Source organism: Hemicordylus capensis, chromosome 1 (genome assembly GCF_027244095.1).
Source record: "Hemicordylus capensis ecotype Gifberg chromosome 1, rHemCap1.1.pri, whole genome shotgun sequence".
NCBI lineage: Eukaryota > Metazoa > Chordata > Lepidosauria > Squamata > Cordylidae > Hemicordylus > Hemicordylus capensis.
In genome coordinates this window covers 150,693,757-150,714,401 of record NC_069657.1, presented here as the reverse complement: position 1 = coordinate 150,714,401, position 20,645 = coordinate 150,693,757, and the positions used below count along the sequence as shown (strand labels likewise).

At 45.4% G+C, this 20,645-nt stretch overlaps 1 protein-coding gene across 2 annotated transcripts in view; it reads left to right on the top strand.

The window, feature by feature from the left end:
- LOC128339668 (FYVE and coiled-coil domain-containing protein 1-like) overlaps window positions 1-20,636 on the top strand; it is a 37,488-nt gene extending 16,852 nt beyond the window's left edge. For both annotated transcript variants that reach the window (XM_053283955.1, XM_053283965.1), the window contains exons 5-7: window positions 4,377-4,483; window positions 12,556-12,699; window positions 20,546-20,636. In XM_053283955.1, coding sequence (XP_053139930.1) covers window positions 4,377-4,483; window positions 12,556-12,699; window positions 20,546-20,600 — 306 coding nt within the window. In that variant the 3' untranslated portion in view covers window positions 20,601-20,636. The remainder of the gene's footprint in view (window positions 1-4,376; window positions 4,484-12,555; window positions 12,700-20,545) is intronic.
- Window positions 20,637-20,645: the final 9 nt, after the last annotated feature.

Below are 20,645 nucleotides of genomic sequence, written 5' to 3'. Positions count from 1 at the left end.
CTTGATGTACATTCCATACTTTCCTCCTACACAGAGACTATTTCCTCTTTCTTCAATGAAGCTATGGAATGATGTCCCAGAATTCTACTTTGCTCTGCTTTCAGGAAACAGGAAATAGTCTCTGTGGTGGACAAAGGTATCCTATTAAGGGAATGGAGCAGACCTTTCCATTGTAATGTCAACATTCATATACAAATACTGCAAGGAACAGGGCTATGTATTTTTCTCTAAAGAGGAATCTGTTTTACAGCTTTTCCTCATCTTAATGTTTCCCTGTGATAAATGAATAGGAATGTTCAAATGTGATTAAGGGTGTAGCCCTGTTCACATGTTATGTTCACTGCACGTTCAGTCTGTAGTGTACACAGATACAGATCTGTATGCATGTACAGTTATTCCGTTGTTATGCTGAATGCATATACAGCAGTATACTTCCTATCTGTATCCTGCCTTCAGGTTGCTTGTAGCCAGGTTCACTTTCTAAATAAACGCATGTACAAAAATATGAACATGTGCATAATCACGTGAATGCGCATGCAGCATAATGTCTGAATAGGGCTTTACTTTAATTGAATAATATGGCAGATTTAATTTATTTGCCTTTAACTGAGGTTGAGTAAGTCAGTATAAAGAGAAATTAGCACATGTGGTGTTAAGAAAATTGAGCACCGGCTTATGAAAATGGGGTGTGTCTGGAGGGCCTGTCCATGATCTTGAATCTCACTTGCTTCAGTTGACTGAATCATGTGTATTCACATGCATTCGTGCACATGCACTCATCCTCTTCATTGTCCACATAGATTGTCTATGAAAGTTTATGCTGTAATAAATGTGTTAGTCCTTGAAGCACCACAGGATTGCCTGCTGTTAAAATGAAGTAACTACTGATGTGCACATATAGTGAGCTTTCTCACTGAACATGTATACGTGCATATCTCTCTCTCTCTCTCTCTCTCTCTCTCTGCTGAATGGCAAGGCTGTTTTCTCTGAACCTGATTGGCTAGCATGAAATCTGTAAAGAAGTGCTGTTAGTTACATAACCAGTTCTGAGAGTTCACAAGGAAGGTTCTAATTGTGAAAAACATGCTAGTACAATTCAGGCTTGTAAAGGGATTGGTTAATCCTCGGGCTACTATTTGCCTCCAAACCATTTGTAGATGTGCGTGAGAAGAGTGTACATTTATTCTGTTAGGAATCTAGGAAAGATCTTAAGGTCATTCACAAGACCTTCATACTGGAATTGGGGAGGGCTGGGGGGAAGGCAGGATCATACCTACCTCCCCCGCCTGCCACCGCACACACCACACACATAATTGCTGGTTGCCTGCTCCCCGCTGCAGTTAAACTGTTTGTATCTAAAGTCCACTCCCAAGTGCTGTACGGAGCCCAAATAGGACCTGTCAGCAACTTTATGGCTTTAGAAACCCTGCAGTCTAAATTTCTGAGATCTATATTGTTAGTCCCCCGATGCATGCCCAATGCTGCGCTTAGACGAGAGGTGGGTATGATTAGATTGGAAACTTGCTATTGGAGGACTATCATATTATTTTGGTTAAAATTTGTCTTCTCTTGCGTAGGACTGGCCCCCCTTATTAAGACTGATTGTTTCCGATTTAAGTGGCAGAACCAAATTGCTGACAAATTGGCTCATTATGGTTTCTCTCAGGATGAGATTATAAAATTGGGATACGATCGTGCCAGGATTGAGATTAAACAACGTATCATGGACATGGAACTGCAGGAAGAAGTCGCTTCTCTGCCTAAGAATATCTTTCTAGGGGATCAAATCTTCAACACTAAACCAGCTAGCTATCTGTCTAGTTACCACCCCCAAATTTAGACGTGCTCTGACGCTCGCCCGTCTTAATGCGCTTCCATCTGCTGTCATGGAGGGAAGATTTAAAGGTACCCCTTTTTCTGCTCGACTTTGCCCTTGCGGGTCTGGTCAAGTGGAGACAATTGCGCATGCCATACTTTATTGTAACTTTTATAGGGACACCCGCTTAAGATTAGTGTCCCCTTTGTTGCAACATTTTCCCGGGCACTTGGATGACTTCTATTTGAAGTACTTATTGTCCAGTTCTGATGACAACCTAATCATCAAAATGGCAAGGTATTGTCATATCATTTGCACTATCCGCTCAGGTTTTTAATAATGTTCTGTTCTTTTCTTTTCTTCCCCTGTGATTCTTGTTTCATGATTGCAATGGAGGGTGCCCTGTTTAATAAGGTTTTCAGTCAGACCTATTTGGAGTTCACCATAACTGTTCTAATTTTAACTTGGTACTATTGTGTTATAATCCATTTTATTATGCTGAGTCTCTTTTCTTATATGTAAGCATGTAAGTATGTATGTTTTAGCTATGCACTGGTCCATGACCGTAATAAAGGACTGACTGACTGACTGGTTGCCTGCAGGTGCTGCCACTCACACACCCACACAATTCTCAAGTCGGGGGCAGGACTCCCAGCCTCCAGATATCCCATAATGCACCGCACAAGTGCATTTGGGAAATGCTAGAGGCCAGGTAGCTCCTTCCCCCAGCCTCTATTGTTTACATGAAAGGAGCTGCCAGCAGTCTGGCAACCCACACGACCAGGCAGTGAGGCAGGAGGGTGTGCTCATGCCCTCTAATCTCACTTGTAGCCCAGGTAAAAAACATGGGCTACCTAGCTGAGGAGCGCCAGGATCAGTCCCAATCCCAGCAGTTTTCACAAGTAGCTCTATCCAAGTAGAGCTGCACTAACCCAGGTGAGCATGACCTCCTTATGTATTCAGCCTCTGTGCTCTTTCCTCACAAGACATGGAAGGACTATGTTCTGGTCTAAGTAGCTATAGGCATAGCTCGTGCTTAACATAACATAAGAACAGCCCTGCTGGATCAGACACAAGGTCCATCTAGTCCAGCATCCTGTTCCACACAGTGGCCCACCAGATGCCACTGGAAGCCTACAGGCAGGAGTTCAGGGCATGCTCTCTCTCCTGCCGTTACTCCCCTGCAACTGGTACTCAGAGGCATCCTGCCTCTGAGGCTGGAGGTGGCCTATAGTCCTCCGACTAGTAGCCGTTGATAGACCTCTCCTCCATGAAGTTATCCAAACCCCTCTTAAAGCCATCCAGGTTGTTGGCTGTCACCACATCTTGTGGCAGAGAATTCCACAAGTTGATTATGTGTTGTGTGAAAAACGTTTGTTGGTCCTAAATTTCCTGGCAATCAATTTCATGGGATGACCCCTGGTTATGTGAGAGGGAGAAAAATTTCTCTCTGTCCACTTTCTCCATACCATGCATGATTTTATAGACCTCTATCATGTCTCCCCACAATTGTCTTTTTTCTAAACTAAATAGCCCCAGGTGTTGTAGCCTAGCCTCATAAGAAAGGTGCTCTAGGCCCCTAATCATCTTGGTCGCCTTCTTCTGCACCTTTTCTAGTTCTATAATGTCCTTCTTTAGATGTGGTCACCAGAATTGTACACAGTACTTCAAGTGTGGCCGCAAGATAGTTTTGTATAAGGGCATTATAATAGTACAGTTTTATTTTCAATCCCTTTCCTAATGATCCCTAGCATGGAATTGGCCTTTTTCACAGCTGCCTCACATTGAGTCGACACTTTCAACGAGCTGTCCACCACAATCCCAAGATCTCTCTCCTGGTCAGTCACCCAGCGTATACGCTCAGATCCCATCAGTGTATACTTGAAGTTGGGTTTTTTTGTCCCAGTGTGCATCATTTTACACTTGCCAACACTGAACCGCATTTGCCATTTTGTTGCCCACTCACCCATTTTGGAAAGATCCTTTTGAAGCTCTTCACAATCTGTTTTGGATTTCACTACCTGAAAGAGTTTGGTATCATCCTCAAATCTGGCCACCTCGCTGCTTACTCCTGCTTCTAGATTATTTATGAATTAATTAAAAGGCACCAGTCCCAGTATAGATCCCTGAGGGACCCCACTTCTTACTTCCCTCCATTGTGAAAACTCTCCATTTATCCCTACCCTCTGTTTCCTGTCCTTCAACCAGTTACTAATCCACACATGTACTTGTCCCCTTATCCCATGACTGCTAAGTTTTCTCAGGAGTCTTTGATGAGGAACTTTGTTGAAAGCTTTTTGGAAGTTCAGGTATAACTGGACTTATACTTAAAGTATAAGTCTAGTTAAAGGTGCTTAAAGTATTATGACGGTTTAGTACCATAGGGCACAGTTCTATCATGGGATGCAACAGGAGTTGTCAATACCGCAATATTAGTAAAAGGGAAGTTTTCTGCAGCCCTGCTGTGAGTGAATAAATAATATTGAAGCACATGTGACAACTTTAGAGACTTCTCCATCTTTGAATGCATATGAGAATGTGAATTTGTTTGTCCTGGCAGCTAAAAACAGCCGTGGGGAAGGGCCGTGCATTCATTCGCTATTGTCTGGTCCATCAGCAGCTGGCCGACACTTTGCAGCTGTGCTTCATGGAGCCAGAGATCACCAGGTAAGGGTGCTCTGGGCTGGAGGGAGGAAGAGAGTGGCTTAGCTGAGAGAGACAAGGCCTGAGGTACAGGAGAAGGCTGCAAGTTGGAATCATGATGGTGCAAGGAAGAGGGGAACAACAACAACAACAGCAACAGAGAACTTGGTATGACAAATTGAATGCATGGAGATGTTTGCCATCCTGAGTGGTAAGAGGGGTCAGAGCATAGGAAGAGGTACCATTAGAAACAAAGATAATAGAACCCCAGCAGTTGACAAAGGATAATGGAGCTGGACAGAAATGTAGTCCTAAATTCAGAAGCGCAGGTGCTCTCCATGACAGCCCCCATAGTCACACCCATGCTGACAGCCATGTCCCATGGCCATGCCCATCCCAATGGCCATACCCCTCAGATAGATGCAATAATTTGAGGGTTTCTGCTACAAAAAGTCTAGGGGAAGTACTTGAATGAATGAAAGGGAATGCCCACTGAAATGCACTGGTTCTTTCCAAATGGCCATAGGAATGCATGGAATTTCTGAATGGCCATTGGCCATTACCCTCTGAAATGCACTGCGTCCCTGCCCGTCCCTGCAGCACTATGCCACTGGAGCTAGATATTGTTGGGTTTAACTTACTGTACAGACTTAAAAGAAAATGTTTAGAAAATCATCTTCTGATGTTATTTAATTCCAACAAGGCTTCACCATATATACCCAGTAATTCTGGAGGCATGTTAGAGATGCAGGGCTCCAAGAATGGATCTGATCCACATATTTTGGAACTTCATTGAAATAATCCTTTTTTAGCAATGCATCTCACAACCTATTAGGGAGGTCATTGGAGGCCGGTAACAGTGGCGCGGGGTGGGGGCGGTGAGAGGTAAAGAAGTGATTACCTGCAGTACCGTGGCACCTGCAAGCCTCTGTGAGCAGCAGCACCCTGACCGGCATCCCACACAGCAGCTGCCATGGCTCTGGCACTCACCTGGCCTCTGTGCATGCGCAGAGATCAGGTGAGTGCCAGAGCTGCAGCAACCGCTGTGTGGGGTGCTGCTTCTTGTGGGGTGCTGCTTCTTGTGGCGGCTTGCAGGTGTCAGCAGTACTGCCAGTAATCACTTTTTAAAGGTCCTTCTTGTCACTCTCACTGGCTGCCACTGAGGGATGTGACGGGTTATGTTTTGGCTCTGGGACCATTATTGTGCTGTTCGGGTTTTTGAAGTCTTTGGTAGTCCAAAGCAATTTAGAACTCATTGTCCTTCTGCTAACAGTGGCAAGATTAGCTATTCAAGTTGGAAAATTGCAAGCTTAATATGATCATGACTGTTTCTTATGGATCTAGTATCTACTTTTGAATTAAGAAGTCCTAAAATATACTTAAAGATATGTTTGCATGGTGATGATTAGGACCTTGTTTGTTTATTTATAGCCATTTTTGGAAGGGCGGTATAGAAATCAAATAAATAAATAAAATATATGCTGGTTTAATGTATTCTGTGAGGTATTGTGAGTTAAACAGTAATCAAAATGGTTGATTTGTATGTTTTGTTTTAAAAATAAAAACATGAGCCCCAGCAGTTCCTCCCTGGTTGTTGAAGTCAGGGCCAAGAACCAGCATTTATTTATATAATATATATATTTATTTTATTTTTATTTATTTATCAAATTTTTACACCGCTCCAAACTTTCATCTCTGGGTGGTTAACAATAGCATAAAACAAGTTAAAAACATATACAAAAACTTAAAACAATTTAAAAATTTAAAAATAAACCAGAAATTAAAACCTAAAAATTTAGGAAGCTGAGAAAGCTTGAGCGAAAAGATGAGTTTTCAAGTGTTTTTTGAAAATTGCCAGAGATGGGGAGGATTGTATCTCATCAGGGAACGCATTCCACAATCTCGGGGCAGCGACCGAGAAGGCCCGTCTCTGTGTAGCCACTGAATGAGTTGGCGGTAACTGGAGATGGACCTCCTGAGATGACCTCAATGGGCAGTGGGGCTCGTAGTGAAGAAGACGCTCTCTTAAATACCCAGGGCCTAAGCCATTTAGAACTTTATAAGTTATAACTAGCACTTTTTATTTTGTCCAGTAACCTATTGGCAGCCAGTGTAGCTCTATCAGTAAAGGAGTAACAGGATCTCTCCGAGATGACCCAGAGACCAACCTTTACCCATGGACTTGGGGGCCCAGGTCCACATGCCCACTCTCCTATAGGGTCCCATGATGTTTCCCAAAGGAAAAGAGGGTCCCTTTTATATTTCCCAAATAGCTTGGTCTAGCATTCTGAAATTTGGCACAGATGTAGTACAGGTTATCAGGATTCTGTGTATTCATTTTGAAGCAGATTGGTCATTCTGTTGTTTTTTAATGATTTTTTGAATTTAAAAAATACTTCAAAGAAGTCCTATAAGTGGCTTGTTTCATGGCAGAAAATGACAAAAACTTCTGGAACTGAAGCCCCCACTTGGACTATTATTCTCTCCCCATGTGGAGGAATCTGTCCATTGCCTTCATAAAAAATGGTAAACATCACCCCCTTTTTACCCCCTTTTACTATTTCCAGAATGGCTTGGTCTAGAGTTCTGAAATTGGGTACAGATGTAGGACAGATTAGCACAACATTGTGTAATGATCTTGAAGCAGATTGGTCAATCCAAGCAGATTGGTCAATCCTTTGATTTTTTATGATTTTAAAAAATAAAATAAACTTCCAGAAAGTCCTATAAGTGGCTTTTTTCATAGTAGGAAGTTACAAAAACTTCTAGAACTGAAACCTGCCCTTGGACCATCATTCGACCCCCATGTGAATGATTCTTCCCTTTGCCTTCATAAAAAAAGTATAGCATGTCCCCCAATTTTGCCCGACTCTTTACATTTCCAGAATGGCTGGGCTTAGAGTTCTGAAACTGGGCACGTATGTAGCCCAAGTTAGCCCAAGTTAGCAGGACTCTGTATATTTTTATTTCAAGGAAATTGGTCAATCCTGTGATTTGTAATGAATTTTTCCCTACTGCAATAAAGCTGCCAGAAAGAGTTTTAGAGTACTTATTGAAAATGGAACAGTTACATCTGAATAAACAAACAACCATTTATTTGTTTATGTATTACACATGCACTATGTTCAAGCTAGTTTGTGAATCAAAAGGTCTGCATGAGAACTGTGAAGCAAGGGGCTTATGTTTGGTTTTAATTTTTCCTCCTTACGAATGTCCTGTATGTCCTAGTGGGTTTTGTGTTTTAACTGTGGAGCAAGGGACACATGTTGTGTCTCGGTTTGTGAACAGTTAAGAAGCTGTGTGAATCCATTGGGGTTGGGTTTTTTTATTTTTTATTTTATTTTTTGGAAATGCACTATGATTCAGATCTGTGGGTTTGTGGTGAATGATCAAGAAGATGCATTGATCCTTTGAGAGCTGTGTAGTCTGCCCCCCCACCCCACCCCACAAATACACTCTGGCCCAGACCTGTGGGTTTGTAGTAAAATGAATATATATGTAGAGGATGTTTATTTGGTGGGGGGTGGGGTGGGAGTGTATACGCTCATTAGATCCAGGGTCCAAAATTACCTTACCTGCACCTCTATCTTACCTGCACCATTTATGACTAATAAGAATGGCTAACAGCCATCAGTTAAAAAACATAAAAACAAATGATCACAATATAAACAGAAGAACAGCAGTCCATAAGAACACCAGCTAAAATCAACAAAGGCTTCCCAGAAGAGAAGGGTCTTCACAGTCTATGTAAAAGCAGAGAGGGAATGCAATGGTGCATAGAATTGGCAAAAGGAAAAAACTAGGACTGTTTGGGTTCAGAGCTGGGAGATAAGTCATTTCCCAGCCCAGTTTCAAGAGGATCAAGATGTGGAGAAGGGGAAGAGCCAGCCTTAAGTGTTCCAGTGTCCTCAGCAAAATATTCAAATACTGTTGTACCTTTCCTTTTATCAGCCCTCCTCCATATCCTGAAGATCTGGGCCTAGAAGATCTGGGCCTAGATCTGGGCCTTCAGGACCTCCATATCCTGAAGATCTGGGCTTAGAGGCACCTTTTACTGTGGTGATTCTCTTTATTTAGCAGGGGGAGAGTAACTGGCCCTATCCACCCCCAGCACAGTACTTCCAGTGACTGTTGCTGGTGTCTATCTTATGTTTCTTTTTAGATTGTGAGCCCTTTGGGGACAGGGAGCCATCTTATTTGTTTGTTATTTCTCTGTGTAAACCGCCCTGAGCCATTTTTGGAAGGGCGGTATAGAAATCAAATTATTATTATTATTTCTTGTTTACACAGTCAGACAGGTGTTATTGACTGGTTTGTTTTATCCAGACATCGAGTCCTTCCCAAGGACCTGGGATGGCTGAATTTTATTGTCAATTGTTATAGATATTGTCGCAGAATATAGGCTGTTCCTAGTAAAGCTGCTTTTTGTAATTGGCTGATGGTGATTTCTGTGGCCCCTATGGTGTTGAGGTGCTCTTCAAGGTCTTTTGGAACTGCACCCAGGGCACCAATTACCACTGGGATTATTTTGGTCTTTTTCTGCCACAGCCTTTCAATTTCAATTTGTAGATCTTTGTATTTGGTGATTTTTTCTATTTCTTTTTCTTCTATTCTGCTATCCCCTGGTATTGCTATGTCGATTATTTTCACTTGTTTTTCTTTCTTCTCCACTACAGTTATATCTGGTGTATTGTGTGGCAGATGTTTGTTTGTAGTCGGAAGTCCCATAATATTTTTACATCTTCATTTTCTTCAACTTTTTCAATTTTATGGTCCCAACAATTCTTGGCTACAGGTAGCTTGTATTTTTTGCAGATGTTCCAGTGTATCATCCCTGCTACCTTGTCATGCCTTTGTTTGTAGTCAGTCTGTGCAATCTTCTTACAACAGCTGATCAGGTGGTCCACTGTTTCATCTGCTTCTTTACAAAGGCGGCACTTGCTGTTTGTGGTTGATTTTTCGACTTTTGCTCTTATTGCATTTGTTCTTAGTGCCTGTTCTTGTGCAGCCAGTATTAAACCCTCTGTTTCTTTCTTCAAGTTGCCATTCTTAAGCCATTGCCAGGTCTTGGTGATATCTGATTTGCCACTTATATTGTGCAAATATTGACCATGCAGGGGCTTATTTTTCCATTTTTCTGCTTGGTTCTTGACTTGTTCTTTCTTGTAGGCCTGCTTTGTTTCATTGGTGTTGAATAGTTTCTCGTTCTTGACCATTTTAAGTGCATCTTCTTCACTGTCCTTGATATATTCTTCAAGGCCTCTTTTCTCCTCCTCTACTGTTTGATGGACTTGCAGCATTCCTCTTCCACCTGAGCTGCAAGGGAGGTAGAGCCTATCTACATCACTGCGGGGGTGCAGAGCATGATTGATGGTCATGATTTTCCTGGTCTTACGATCTATCGTCTCTAGCTCTGCCTGGGTCCAGTCTATTATTCCTGCAGTGTATCTGATAACAGGTATAGCCCAGGTGTTTATGGCTTGTATTGTGTTCCCGCCATTGAGTTTGGACTTGAGGATTTTTCTAACTCTCCTGATGTATTCACTTCCAATTTTTCTTTTAACTTCAGTGTGTGCGATGTTATCAGCCTGGAGAATGCCCAAGTATTTGTAAGGTTCTTTCTCTTCCAGGTTCTTGATCTTGCTTCCATTGGGCAGTTCTATTCCTTCTGTTTTTCTTATTTGTCCTCTGTTCATTATTAATGCAGCACACCTGTCTAGTCCAGACTCCATTGCTATATCGCTACTGAATATACGGACAGTGTTTAGCAGTGATTCGATTTCTGACTGGGACTTTCCATACAACTTCAGATCGTCCATGTACAGCAGATGGTTGATTTGACTTGATGTTTTAGATGTTTGGTATCCGAGGCCTGTTTTGTTTAGTATTTGTGAAGGTGGGGTCATGGCGATTACAAACAATAGAGGGGATAGTGAGTCCCCTTGGAAAATGCCTCTTCTAATGTTAACCTGTCCAAGTGCCTCGCCATTGATTGTTAACTGTGTACTCCACATGCTCATTGCTTTTTTAATAAATATCTGAATGTTTTTGCTGACACCAGTTGTTTCTAAACATTTTAGTATCCATGTGTGAGGCAATGAATCGAAGGTTTTCTTGTTGTCAATCCATGCAACACTTAGATTTGTTTTTCTTCTCTTGCAGTTTTCTAAAATCATTTTGTCAATCAGCAGCTGTTCTTTTGTGCCTCTGGTGTTGGGGCAATTTCCTTTCTGTTCAACTGGAAGCTGTTTGTTGGTTAATAAGTGTTGCATCACTTCATCTGCTATTATTCCAGTTAATAATTTGAACATGATTGGCAGGCAGGTTATTGGTCTATAATTACTTGGAACTGCACCTTTTGCTGGGTCTTTCATGACGAGATGAGTTTTCCCAGTTGTTAGCCATTGTTCAATATCACCGCCTTTCATAATGTGATTGAACTATTTTGATAGTTGTTTATGAAGGCTTGTTAGGTGTTTAAGCCAAAAGCCATGCAGTTCATTGTCGCCTGGTGCAGTCCAATTTTTAATTTTCTTTGCTCTTTCACTTATTAATTCTGGTGTTATTATTAGATCTTGCATTTGTTGGTTACATTTTTTGACCTCTTTCATCCAGCCTGTTTTTTTATTATAATCTATTGGATTGTCCCAGAATTGCACTGTTTCTTCTTTATTTGGTGTTTCTACGTTTCTTGCAGTTTCTCCTTCTATGCTTTGGTAGAAACGTCTCTGATTCAACTGGTATTGGAGATTCTGCCTGTGTTGTGTAATTCTGGCTTCATATCTGCTAATCTTCTTTGACACTGCTGTTATTTGCTGCTTTATTATTTCCAGGACTTCTCTAATTCTCCTTGAATCTAGATGGTATTTTTGGATCAGATACTGTTTGGTGTTTTCATTCTTCAGCTTCTTGTCTTTCATATCTTTCAATTTACTAGCATCTGATCTAAGCCTGGAAATTTTATTTTCTAATCTAATCTTCTATTTAGGTGATGTACTGCTTTCTTTTTTGACAGGTCCGCTGATCTTATATCCAAGCTCTTGTGTTGTTATTGTTGCTGCACTGTACATGAGTTGGTTTGTTTCTTGCAAATTATTGGTTGTTATTTCTGCAAGTGCAGCATTGACATCTTTTAATGCCTGAGCAAGTTGTTTTTTGGCAACTTTTTTTAGAGCTGGAAGTCGAACCCTGGTGGTTGTTTGGTTCATGTGCTCAGTTATTTTTTGCTTTAGTTCTTGTTGCTTTTCTGTTAAACGGCATTTGGGTTTTTGAGGTGAAGGCAAAGGGGAGGTTGCCTGGTTTTGATTTTGAAACAGTTCAGCAACAGTGGCATCCTCTGTTTCCAACACCTCCTCCACCTGCGCCTGAGCAACTTCTTCAATTGGTGATAATTCTTCTTCCATATCTTGAGCCTGTGTTGCTCTTTGCAGTTCTTCCAGCTCAACTCCTGTGAATACTTTATTTCTTCTTCTTATTATTATTATTATTATTAGTGATCTTATCTTATCCATTCTGCTGATCTCTGGGGCATTCCATCAAAGTTACCATCTTTCCCTGAAAAATCAAACAGCTCCTCCCCAACCTGCCTAGAGCTCCACACTAAGACTCCACACTATCTGCAACTCCATCTAGTGCTGCAGACTAGGGGCAGCACTATTGCCATATGTATTATTTGTTGGTAGCGCTGCCCCTAGTCTGCAGCAGTAGACAAAGTTGCTGATAGTGCTGCAACTTAGTCTTCCTAGAGCTGTGATATCAATGCACAAAGATGATGTGCAGCGGGACCGCACAAACGTGGCCCTCCAAATGTTGTTGGACTGCAACTCCCATCATCCCTGACTATTGACCACTGTGGCTGGGAATGATGGGAATTGCAGTCCAACAACAGCTGGTGGGCCAAATTTATAGAGATATGTAGAGAGACATGTGGTCAGCTAGTACCTCGACATGCTTGCAGTTTCAAATTGCTTGTTAGCTAGGATGGTTGTCCCCTTCTGAGCCAGTTACATCTCTTGGATCTGGCCAGATCCAAGTGGGTATGGAGCCAACCTGTTCAACTGAGGTTTTATTAATCTGCTCTGATTTGTTCCTTGCAGTGAGTGGTATTATGCACGCAGCCCCTTCCTGGACCAGAAGCTGTGGCTGGACCTCTTGGGCTCCCTCTATGAGTTGGATGGCATTGCCTTCCATCTGGCACTCTGCAGAGCAGACCTGGATGCTGCCTGGCCTATGGGCTCTGAGTGAGTACTAGGGCACAGCTTTTCTGGAATGTGGGAGGAAATGGATTCGAATGCAGCCTCCTCACACTGGCACATAGGCAAAGACAGTTTGGGAGTAATGCAAGGGTGGAATTTTGTTGCTGTACCTCCTGCACACCTTCTCACTCTCCCATTGGCTACCTTCACACATTTTTTATACACTAGGGAAAACAGCAATTTAATCAGGGTTGGTGTAGCCATTTTGTTTCCTTAGAACACAACAAGCCTCTATTGTTGGTAGACATGGACACACCCAGAGGAATGCATCTTACTCCTCTTCCCCTTTCTCCATCATAATTGCTTTCCCTACCTTTCAGTCAGTGCCCCATTAGTGGTTCCCCCTTTACTCCAATCTGTGCTACCTTGTTGCTGGCTCATCCTTACGCTTTCTGTATTCTGCACCACCACCACCACATGAGAGTTTACTATGCAATGTCTCATCCCATTCTTTCTTGCTGTCCCTTTGTTCCATGACTCACAATCAGCTTCTCTTGCCCTGCATCCCACTCCTGCCCCCAGTGCTGATGCGGGGCCTACTCATTGCCTTGGTTTTGACATCTTGCTCCAAGGAAACTGAATCTGGGTGGGTCGTCTTTAGATGCTGCCTCTTCCCCAGGAAGCTCATGAAAGACTTGAAGGGTGGGAGACAAAACACAGATGTTATTAGCATCTTTGCAGATCCGTGACGTCTGTCTTTTTTAGGGCTTTGCCACGGTGTTCCAACCAAACCACTAGGCACTCCCAGATGGAGAAGGCATCTGCTGAGGTACAGTATCCCCACTTCCTTGCCCAGCCCTCTGCATAATAATTTCCCCCAGAAGACTCCAGCAATGGTCTTAGAGCACTGGAATGCCCTAATTTTCTTTTTCCATGATTTTAAATGGATCTGGGATTGTTTTAATGAAAGGCAATATATAAATTTAACAATAAATAAAAATAAATAAAGTCTCTCCAGGTCCCAGCCTCCAATGCACCCCAAGACATTTTGATGTTGCCCACACTCACATAGTAAGCCCCTGGCCCCTTTCCTGACTACTTAGGGACATAGGAAGCTGCCATATACTGAGTCAGACCATTGGTCTATCTAACTCAGTATTGTCTTCACAGACTGTCAGTGGCGTCTCCAAGGTTGCAGGAAGGAATCTCTCTCTTGGAGAAGCCAGGGAGGGAACTTGGAACCTCCTGCTCTTCCCAGAGTGACTCCAGCCCCTGAAGGGTATATCTTTTACAGTGCTCACACTTCTCGTCTCCCATTCATATGCAACCAGGGCGGACTCTGTTTAGCTAATGCTTGCTACCACAAGACCAGCTCTCCTCTCCTACTTGGTGACTCCGTGGCCAGATGCAGCAATGTTCTTGCTCCTGCTGGGGCATGCTGTCCCCCAGTGGGAAAGAGCACAGGTGGCACAGCGGGAGCAGCAGTAAGGGTGTGCACGGAACCACCAACTGCGGTCTGGCACTGGGGTGGGGGGGGTACCTTTAAGAGTGGCGGGAGGGTTTACTTACCCCTCCTGCCGCTTTCCTGCTTGGCGCCATAATGTTCAGAGTAATTGGGGCAGCAGGAGACCTCCCTGCCACCCCTTCCGCGACGTTCCTTAAAAAAACTCCCAGCAGTCCTTTGCACGGGCACTGCCGGGAGTTTTTTTAAGCAACGTCGGGGAAGGGGCGGCAGGGAGGTCTCCTGCCACCCCAATTACTCTGAACATTACAGCGCCAAGCGGGAAAGCGGTGGGAGGGTAAGTAACCCCCCCCCGCCGCTCTTAAAGGTACCCCCCACCCGAACCAGACCGCCCAGGTCCGGACCGGTCCAGACCGGTCCGGAGGCTTTTTGAATGGCCTCCGGACCAGTCCGGGCCCATCCCTAAGCAGCAGCAGTTTGCTAACCAACATTTGGGCCAAGCAGTCACCTGCGTTTAGGTGAGGGACAGCAGCGGCTGCCCAGCAAACTGCTGCTTTTCTGCTGCAGGGAGTCCAAGGGTGTCTCATATGTGGGTTATGCGACCCACGTGACTCCAAGGCAGGACTAAGACAATTAGAGTAGCTTTTAAGGCTGGGAGGAGCAAACCCTCCTCAGTTCTTTTTAGTCCTGCAAGGCTTCAGGCAGCTCTCTTTCTCTAAGCGCTCTAGCGCTTTCATTTTCAATTTTCTTTGTTTTTTTCAGCCCCCCCCCCCCACAACCTCTCACCTCTGCTCCTGCCTCTGCTCCTTCATTTTCCCCTGTACGGAAAGACACACACACCCCAGAGTACTCCACGTCAGAGTACTGAGGGGGTTGGCCTGCTCCCTCTGGGCTGCCCATGACCCTGCCTCGGAGGCCATGTTAAATTGCTGGCGTGCTCCTTCTCCGGCCGGAGACCTCCGGGGCACATGGACGCTGCCAGTCAGCTGTTTGATGGCATCCCAGAGCAGCAAGGGCCTCAGGCCTGCAATTGCGAGGGCGGGGAAGTGGGCCAAGCATCGCCTCCGCTGCCACTCTCCCCAGGCTCCTCTTGCCAGCTGCAAGCAGCGCCGACATCCCCACAACCCCGCTTGCCTATCATGGCCTCTTGGGGTCCGCGGAAGGCTGAGCAGGCCGGAGTCTTCTGGCCAAAAGGCCCCAAAGAAGATGGCCACAACCAAGTCTGGGGCCTCGCGGGAAGGCGTGTCGGTGGACCCTGCGCCTACAAGGCAACCAGCAGCGCCTCACACGGTGGGCACAAGGAGCTTGGCCTTAACGGCACCTGAGGAAGTGGTGAGCTTGTCCCATGCTGGGCCTGCACATGTATCTGCCCCCCCACCGGACCATGGGTTTCTCAGGGTCATCTAGTCTGACCCAGAATATCCCTGCAACCCAGCCCTTAATGGATGTTCTTGGGGATATGCCACCATCTGGGGGGTTGTGGTTTGAGGACTTATTAGCAAAATCTTTTGAGAGATATGACGCATTAAAATCTAAAAAGCAAAAGTGGACCAGGTGGGCTTCCCCCTCCTCTCCCAGTGCCGCTTCTTCCCCCTCTGAGACTCCAGCCCCTAAGAAACCTTGGGTTAGGGCGGTATAAAAATGTGCTAAATAAATAAATAATAAGAAAGTGAAGAAAAAGAGGAAGCATGCTTAAAAGGCCATGTCTAGACAGAGGGAACTCAGTGTTCATTCATCTGCTATCTCTGAACATGGGTCCTTAAGCCCTAGGTTACAACTCATAGTGGTACAGGGAAACTAGCCACTGGCCTCTCACAGGAGGCCTCCCAACAGCCCCCTCCTAGCTCCATTCTGCTTGTCCCCCTCTATACAGGGACCCTTCCTCACCAACGGAACCTTTGGGTCAAGGATTTGGACCAGCATAGGTCTGAGGGCGAATGGTCTGATGCCCAAGAACCAGTGTCATCAGAAGCACCCCTTAGGCTTTTCCAGGCGGCAGATCCGGCACCACTTATGTACAAAATGGGACATCCAAATATAAAAAGAAAGCCATGCCTGCTTCCACTAAATGGCAGGACCGCTTTCAAGGAAGGTGATCCTTTCAACCCTTTTACTTCTTTCAGAACCCCTTTGGGGGCAGAGACAGGGGATCAAGATCCCAACGTCCCTACTGGAGTAGGGCTAGGGCGTCCACACAGGCTTTTGGAAGTAGGGCCTCCTTCACCGCCCAGACCAAACAGTCCAAACAACAAGCGTGACGGGGCAGGAGAGCTGCCCCTAGGTGGTGCCTCTTCTCTCATTGGCACGGTTGGGCAGCCACTACATCAGACCTGTGGGTACTCTCCACCATAAAAGAGGGCTACTCCATAGAATTGATCAGCCAGCCATCTCACGGATTCTTGCTCACTCCCTCATCCCTCCGCAAACACAAACATCAAGGCCTGCAAGGGGCGATTTGTCACCTTCTAGCAATAGGAGCTGTAGAACTAGTTCCACAACACCAACAGGGCACAGAAGTCTACTCCATAATATTCACCGTTCCAAAAAAGGATGGTTCATTACAGGCGGTGCTGGACTTAAAACATCTGAATCACTTCATACACAAATGTACCTTCCACATGGAATTGCTGAGGTCCATCGCAGAGGCCCTACATCACCTGGGCCTTCTCATGTCCTTAGACCTCAAGGAGGCCTACTTACATATACCTATCCACCAGGACAGTCATCATCTCCTCCGTTTTCTGTACTTGAGGGTGCACTACCAATACAAAGCACTCCCCTTTGGCCTCTCCTCGGCTCTGTGCATCTTCACGAAGGTCCTGGCTCCGGTGATAGTGCACCTCAGACTCCAGGGTGTAAGGATTTGGGGGTACCTGGATTATCTCCTCATCCAGTCGAACTCACATCAGACAGCCCAGAAAGACCTGAGGACCACCATCCACATGTTCAATTGTCACGGGTTCCTGATGAACAAAGCAATGAGTCAACTGCACCTGACACACCAGATCCTTCATCTTGGGGTGCTAATAGAAACTCAACAAGACAAGCTATTCCTACCTCGGGACCTCAAACGCACTCTGGGGTCAGAGGTACACAAGGTACCGGGCTCAGGTTTCTTGCCTCCCTCTTATGGACCTCTCCAGGCTTCTGGGCCTGATGGTGGTGAGTCTACAATCAGTCCCCTGGGGGCGCTTCCATCTGAGACCCCTCCAGTGGTTCCTGCTCCCTTTTCATGCAGACATCACAGTGAATTCCAACAGATGTGTCTCTCTGCCGCGAAGGGTTCTCCACTCTTTACGCTGGGGGATCACCGCTCCATATTTGTCGGTGGGAAAGGAATTCCTAGACCCTCCCAGGATCATTGTTACTATGGACGCCAGCAAGAGGGGCTGCAGGGCTCACTGCCAGCACTGGTCCATCCAGGGCAGGTAGTCACCACAAGAACATCAGCACAGTATAAACTGGCTGGAACTCAGAGCCATTCGCCTGGCCCTCCACGAGTTCGAGACCATGATCCTTCACCGCCACATCCTCATTTGCATGGACAACACCATGGCAAAGGCTCATGTAAACTGTCAAGGGGGAACCAGGTCCAAGTCCCTGCAAGAGGAAACAGCACTGCTATTCCACTGGGCAGAACACCGTGTGGCGTCCCTGACAGCCTATCATGTACAGGGCGACCTGAAGACTGTAGCAGTCTGGTTGAGCCGTTCAGACCTCCTTCCAGGGGAATGGCGTCTACGACCGGAGGTTTTCCTCTACATCGGCCTCCCGACGGTGGAACTGTTTGCAACTCCAGTGAATGTGCAAGTCCCCTGCATCTCCATGAGGTTCCCTGCCACCAGGCAGAAGTGGTGGATGCTCTATCCTCACCGTGGCTGGAGGGGCTGCTTTATGCATTCCCTCCCAGTCCACTACTAGCATGTGTTCTGCGCAAGGTCAAGCTTCTGTGGGCACAACTCATCCTGGTGGCCCCGTTTTGGCCACGGAGGCTGTGGTTTGTGGAATTTTCTTGCAGAAGCTAGGAATCCAGGTGGATTTGGAACTCAGATTTTAGCCAAGCAAATTCTCAAATTTCAATGACAGAATTTCAGTGACAAAATCTGACAATTGAAAAGATCATGTTGGGTCCCCCCCTCCATCTGAATCCTCCAATTTTTTTTTTTTAAAAATATCTTTTAGCTTGTATTAATTGCAGTTGTGTTTGAGTTCAATGCCCTTGCATCAAAAATTTCTTCTTTCTGTGGCATGACCTCAAGAACCAGTCTCACTGGCTGCCACAAATATGTACTCAAATACATACCAAATACATGGTAGGTCTGGGCATGCGTGGAAACCTATAATGAGAGCTTCATGAAATTCTACATTCCTGCATTCCCAGCTGCAGTACAAGGAAATGTGGACTATATTATGCAAATTAAGAAGATACATTCCTTGCTGTTAAAAGTGAACGGACTGTTTTCACAACTGAGGGAAGTAAAAAAATGGGGTCACCTACTGAGGTAGAATGAAACGGTGGTTCATTCTACCTTAGTAAAATGAGCTGGGTAGAGGAGCTGGGCTCCCCAGGTCTGGAGCAGCCGGAAACGGAGGGCTCCCAGTGCTCCAGACGATACAAGCTGCCTGGAGGGACCTAGGCAGTTCGGGTCGTGTGAATAGGCACACAGACTGCTCTGCTCAGAGACGTAAGATTTGACTTGAAGAGTGATCTATGGCCTGAGGTGCTGTTGATCAGGTCTGCGGCAGGGCAATAATCTGGCAGGACTAGAATTGCTGTCCGTGCTCCTTTAAACTGAGAAGCTGGGAAACAAGAGACATGGGAAGCATATCTCCATGGAGAGACCAATAGGGATGTGCCCAAAACATTTTGGAGGCCATTATAAAGGCCTCCAAAACATTTCGGCTCCGGGGGCCATTTAGGTGCTTCAGTGCCAGCGGGGGTAGTTCTTTAAGGGCGGGGGAGGGGGCACTCACCCCTCCCACCGCATTTCCCCCATCGGCGCTCCATTGTTTTTGAGCCCCTTGGGGCAGCAGCATTCCTCCCTGCCGTCCCGTTTCCCCCATCGGCCGGAAGTGGCACACGCATGCTTGCTACTTCTGGCTACTTCCAGCCGATGGGGGAAACGGGGCAGCAGGGAGGAACTCTGCTGCCCCAAGGGGCTCAAAAACAATGGAGCGCCGGTGGGGGAAATGTGGCAGGAGGGGAAAGTGCACCCTCCCCCGCCCTTAAAGAACTACCCCCGCTGGTGCCAAAGAACATTTGGGCACACCCCTAGAGACCAGCAGAGATGAGCGTACATAGGGAGCTATAACCAGCACAGCCAGTGTAATGTTCTTATCTCAGCCTATGGACTAAGACAGATGTAATATCTGACGAGCAGTCACCACAGCATGAGTCCAATGTCACAATTCCGATAGCAGATCTACATACCAGGGAGCTAAATGCTGGCTTAGCTGTCACTCTTGCCCCTCCCTGCATGTGTCAGTCATGCATTCATTTTCCCCCCAGTTTGACTTTAAAAACAAAAACAAAAGTGATACATTCATCTCTCGCCAACCATGATGGTTCCATTCCTGGAAACCCTTGCGGTTGGCGAATTTGCAGTAGACAAGCCATTGGTTTCAATGGCAAATGGAGGGTTAGGGGATGCGTGGTTGCAAAGCAACTGAAAACAAGGTAAGAAATTGAAAGCATGTCCCCCGGACCTCTGGAAATCACCCCCACACCTCCCAAATCACCTCCTGACCTCCAGAAACTACCCTCTGACCCAGAATTGACCCCCAGAATTACCCCCAAAACCACAAACCACAGATACTCGAGTCATGGTTGGTGAGGGCAGTCACAATTTCCCAGTCGTGGATACTCAAATCTGCAATTGGGAAATGATAGGTGAAGGACAACTGTACATGTGTATTCATGCATTCATCTTCCACAATCTTAAAAGGCAAAGGCAAACACTTAGAGATAGCTGCAAAGTTGCTCAGAAACTTGGAGGGAGTGTCTTGGGCTCTAGCCAATTGGTGCCCTCCAAAATCCTCTTTCCCCAGTTATTGCAGAATTGTTTTTCCCCCCAGAGTTCATCTTAAGAAAAAAAATGTATATATTTATTTTATTTATTTGTACTTTAACATAGTGAGGGTGCTTCCAAACCTGTCCTAGTGAGCTACACATACTGTATTACCCTTGTCTTCATCCTCTGTGTGTTGAGGATGGATCAGGAACCAATAAACAAAATGTTTATTGGCTCCTGATCTGGCACACACTAGATTGTTCTTCAATATCTCATTCATGTTTCCATTCATATTTGTTTGATACATTGCCCAGGACCAGCTTTTGTTCATGTGTGTACCAAATTTTCAATGATTCTCTCCTTTTCTGAGAATATACATGGCATAGTAACTATTTGTTTGTTTGTTCATTGAACATAGGTTGGAAACCCAAATAATCATGGGGGTCACCAAGGAGCCAACAAGAGTACACTAGAAACCAAGGGCCAATTTGTGACTGAGTCACCTCCTGATGACCTCT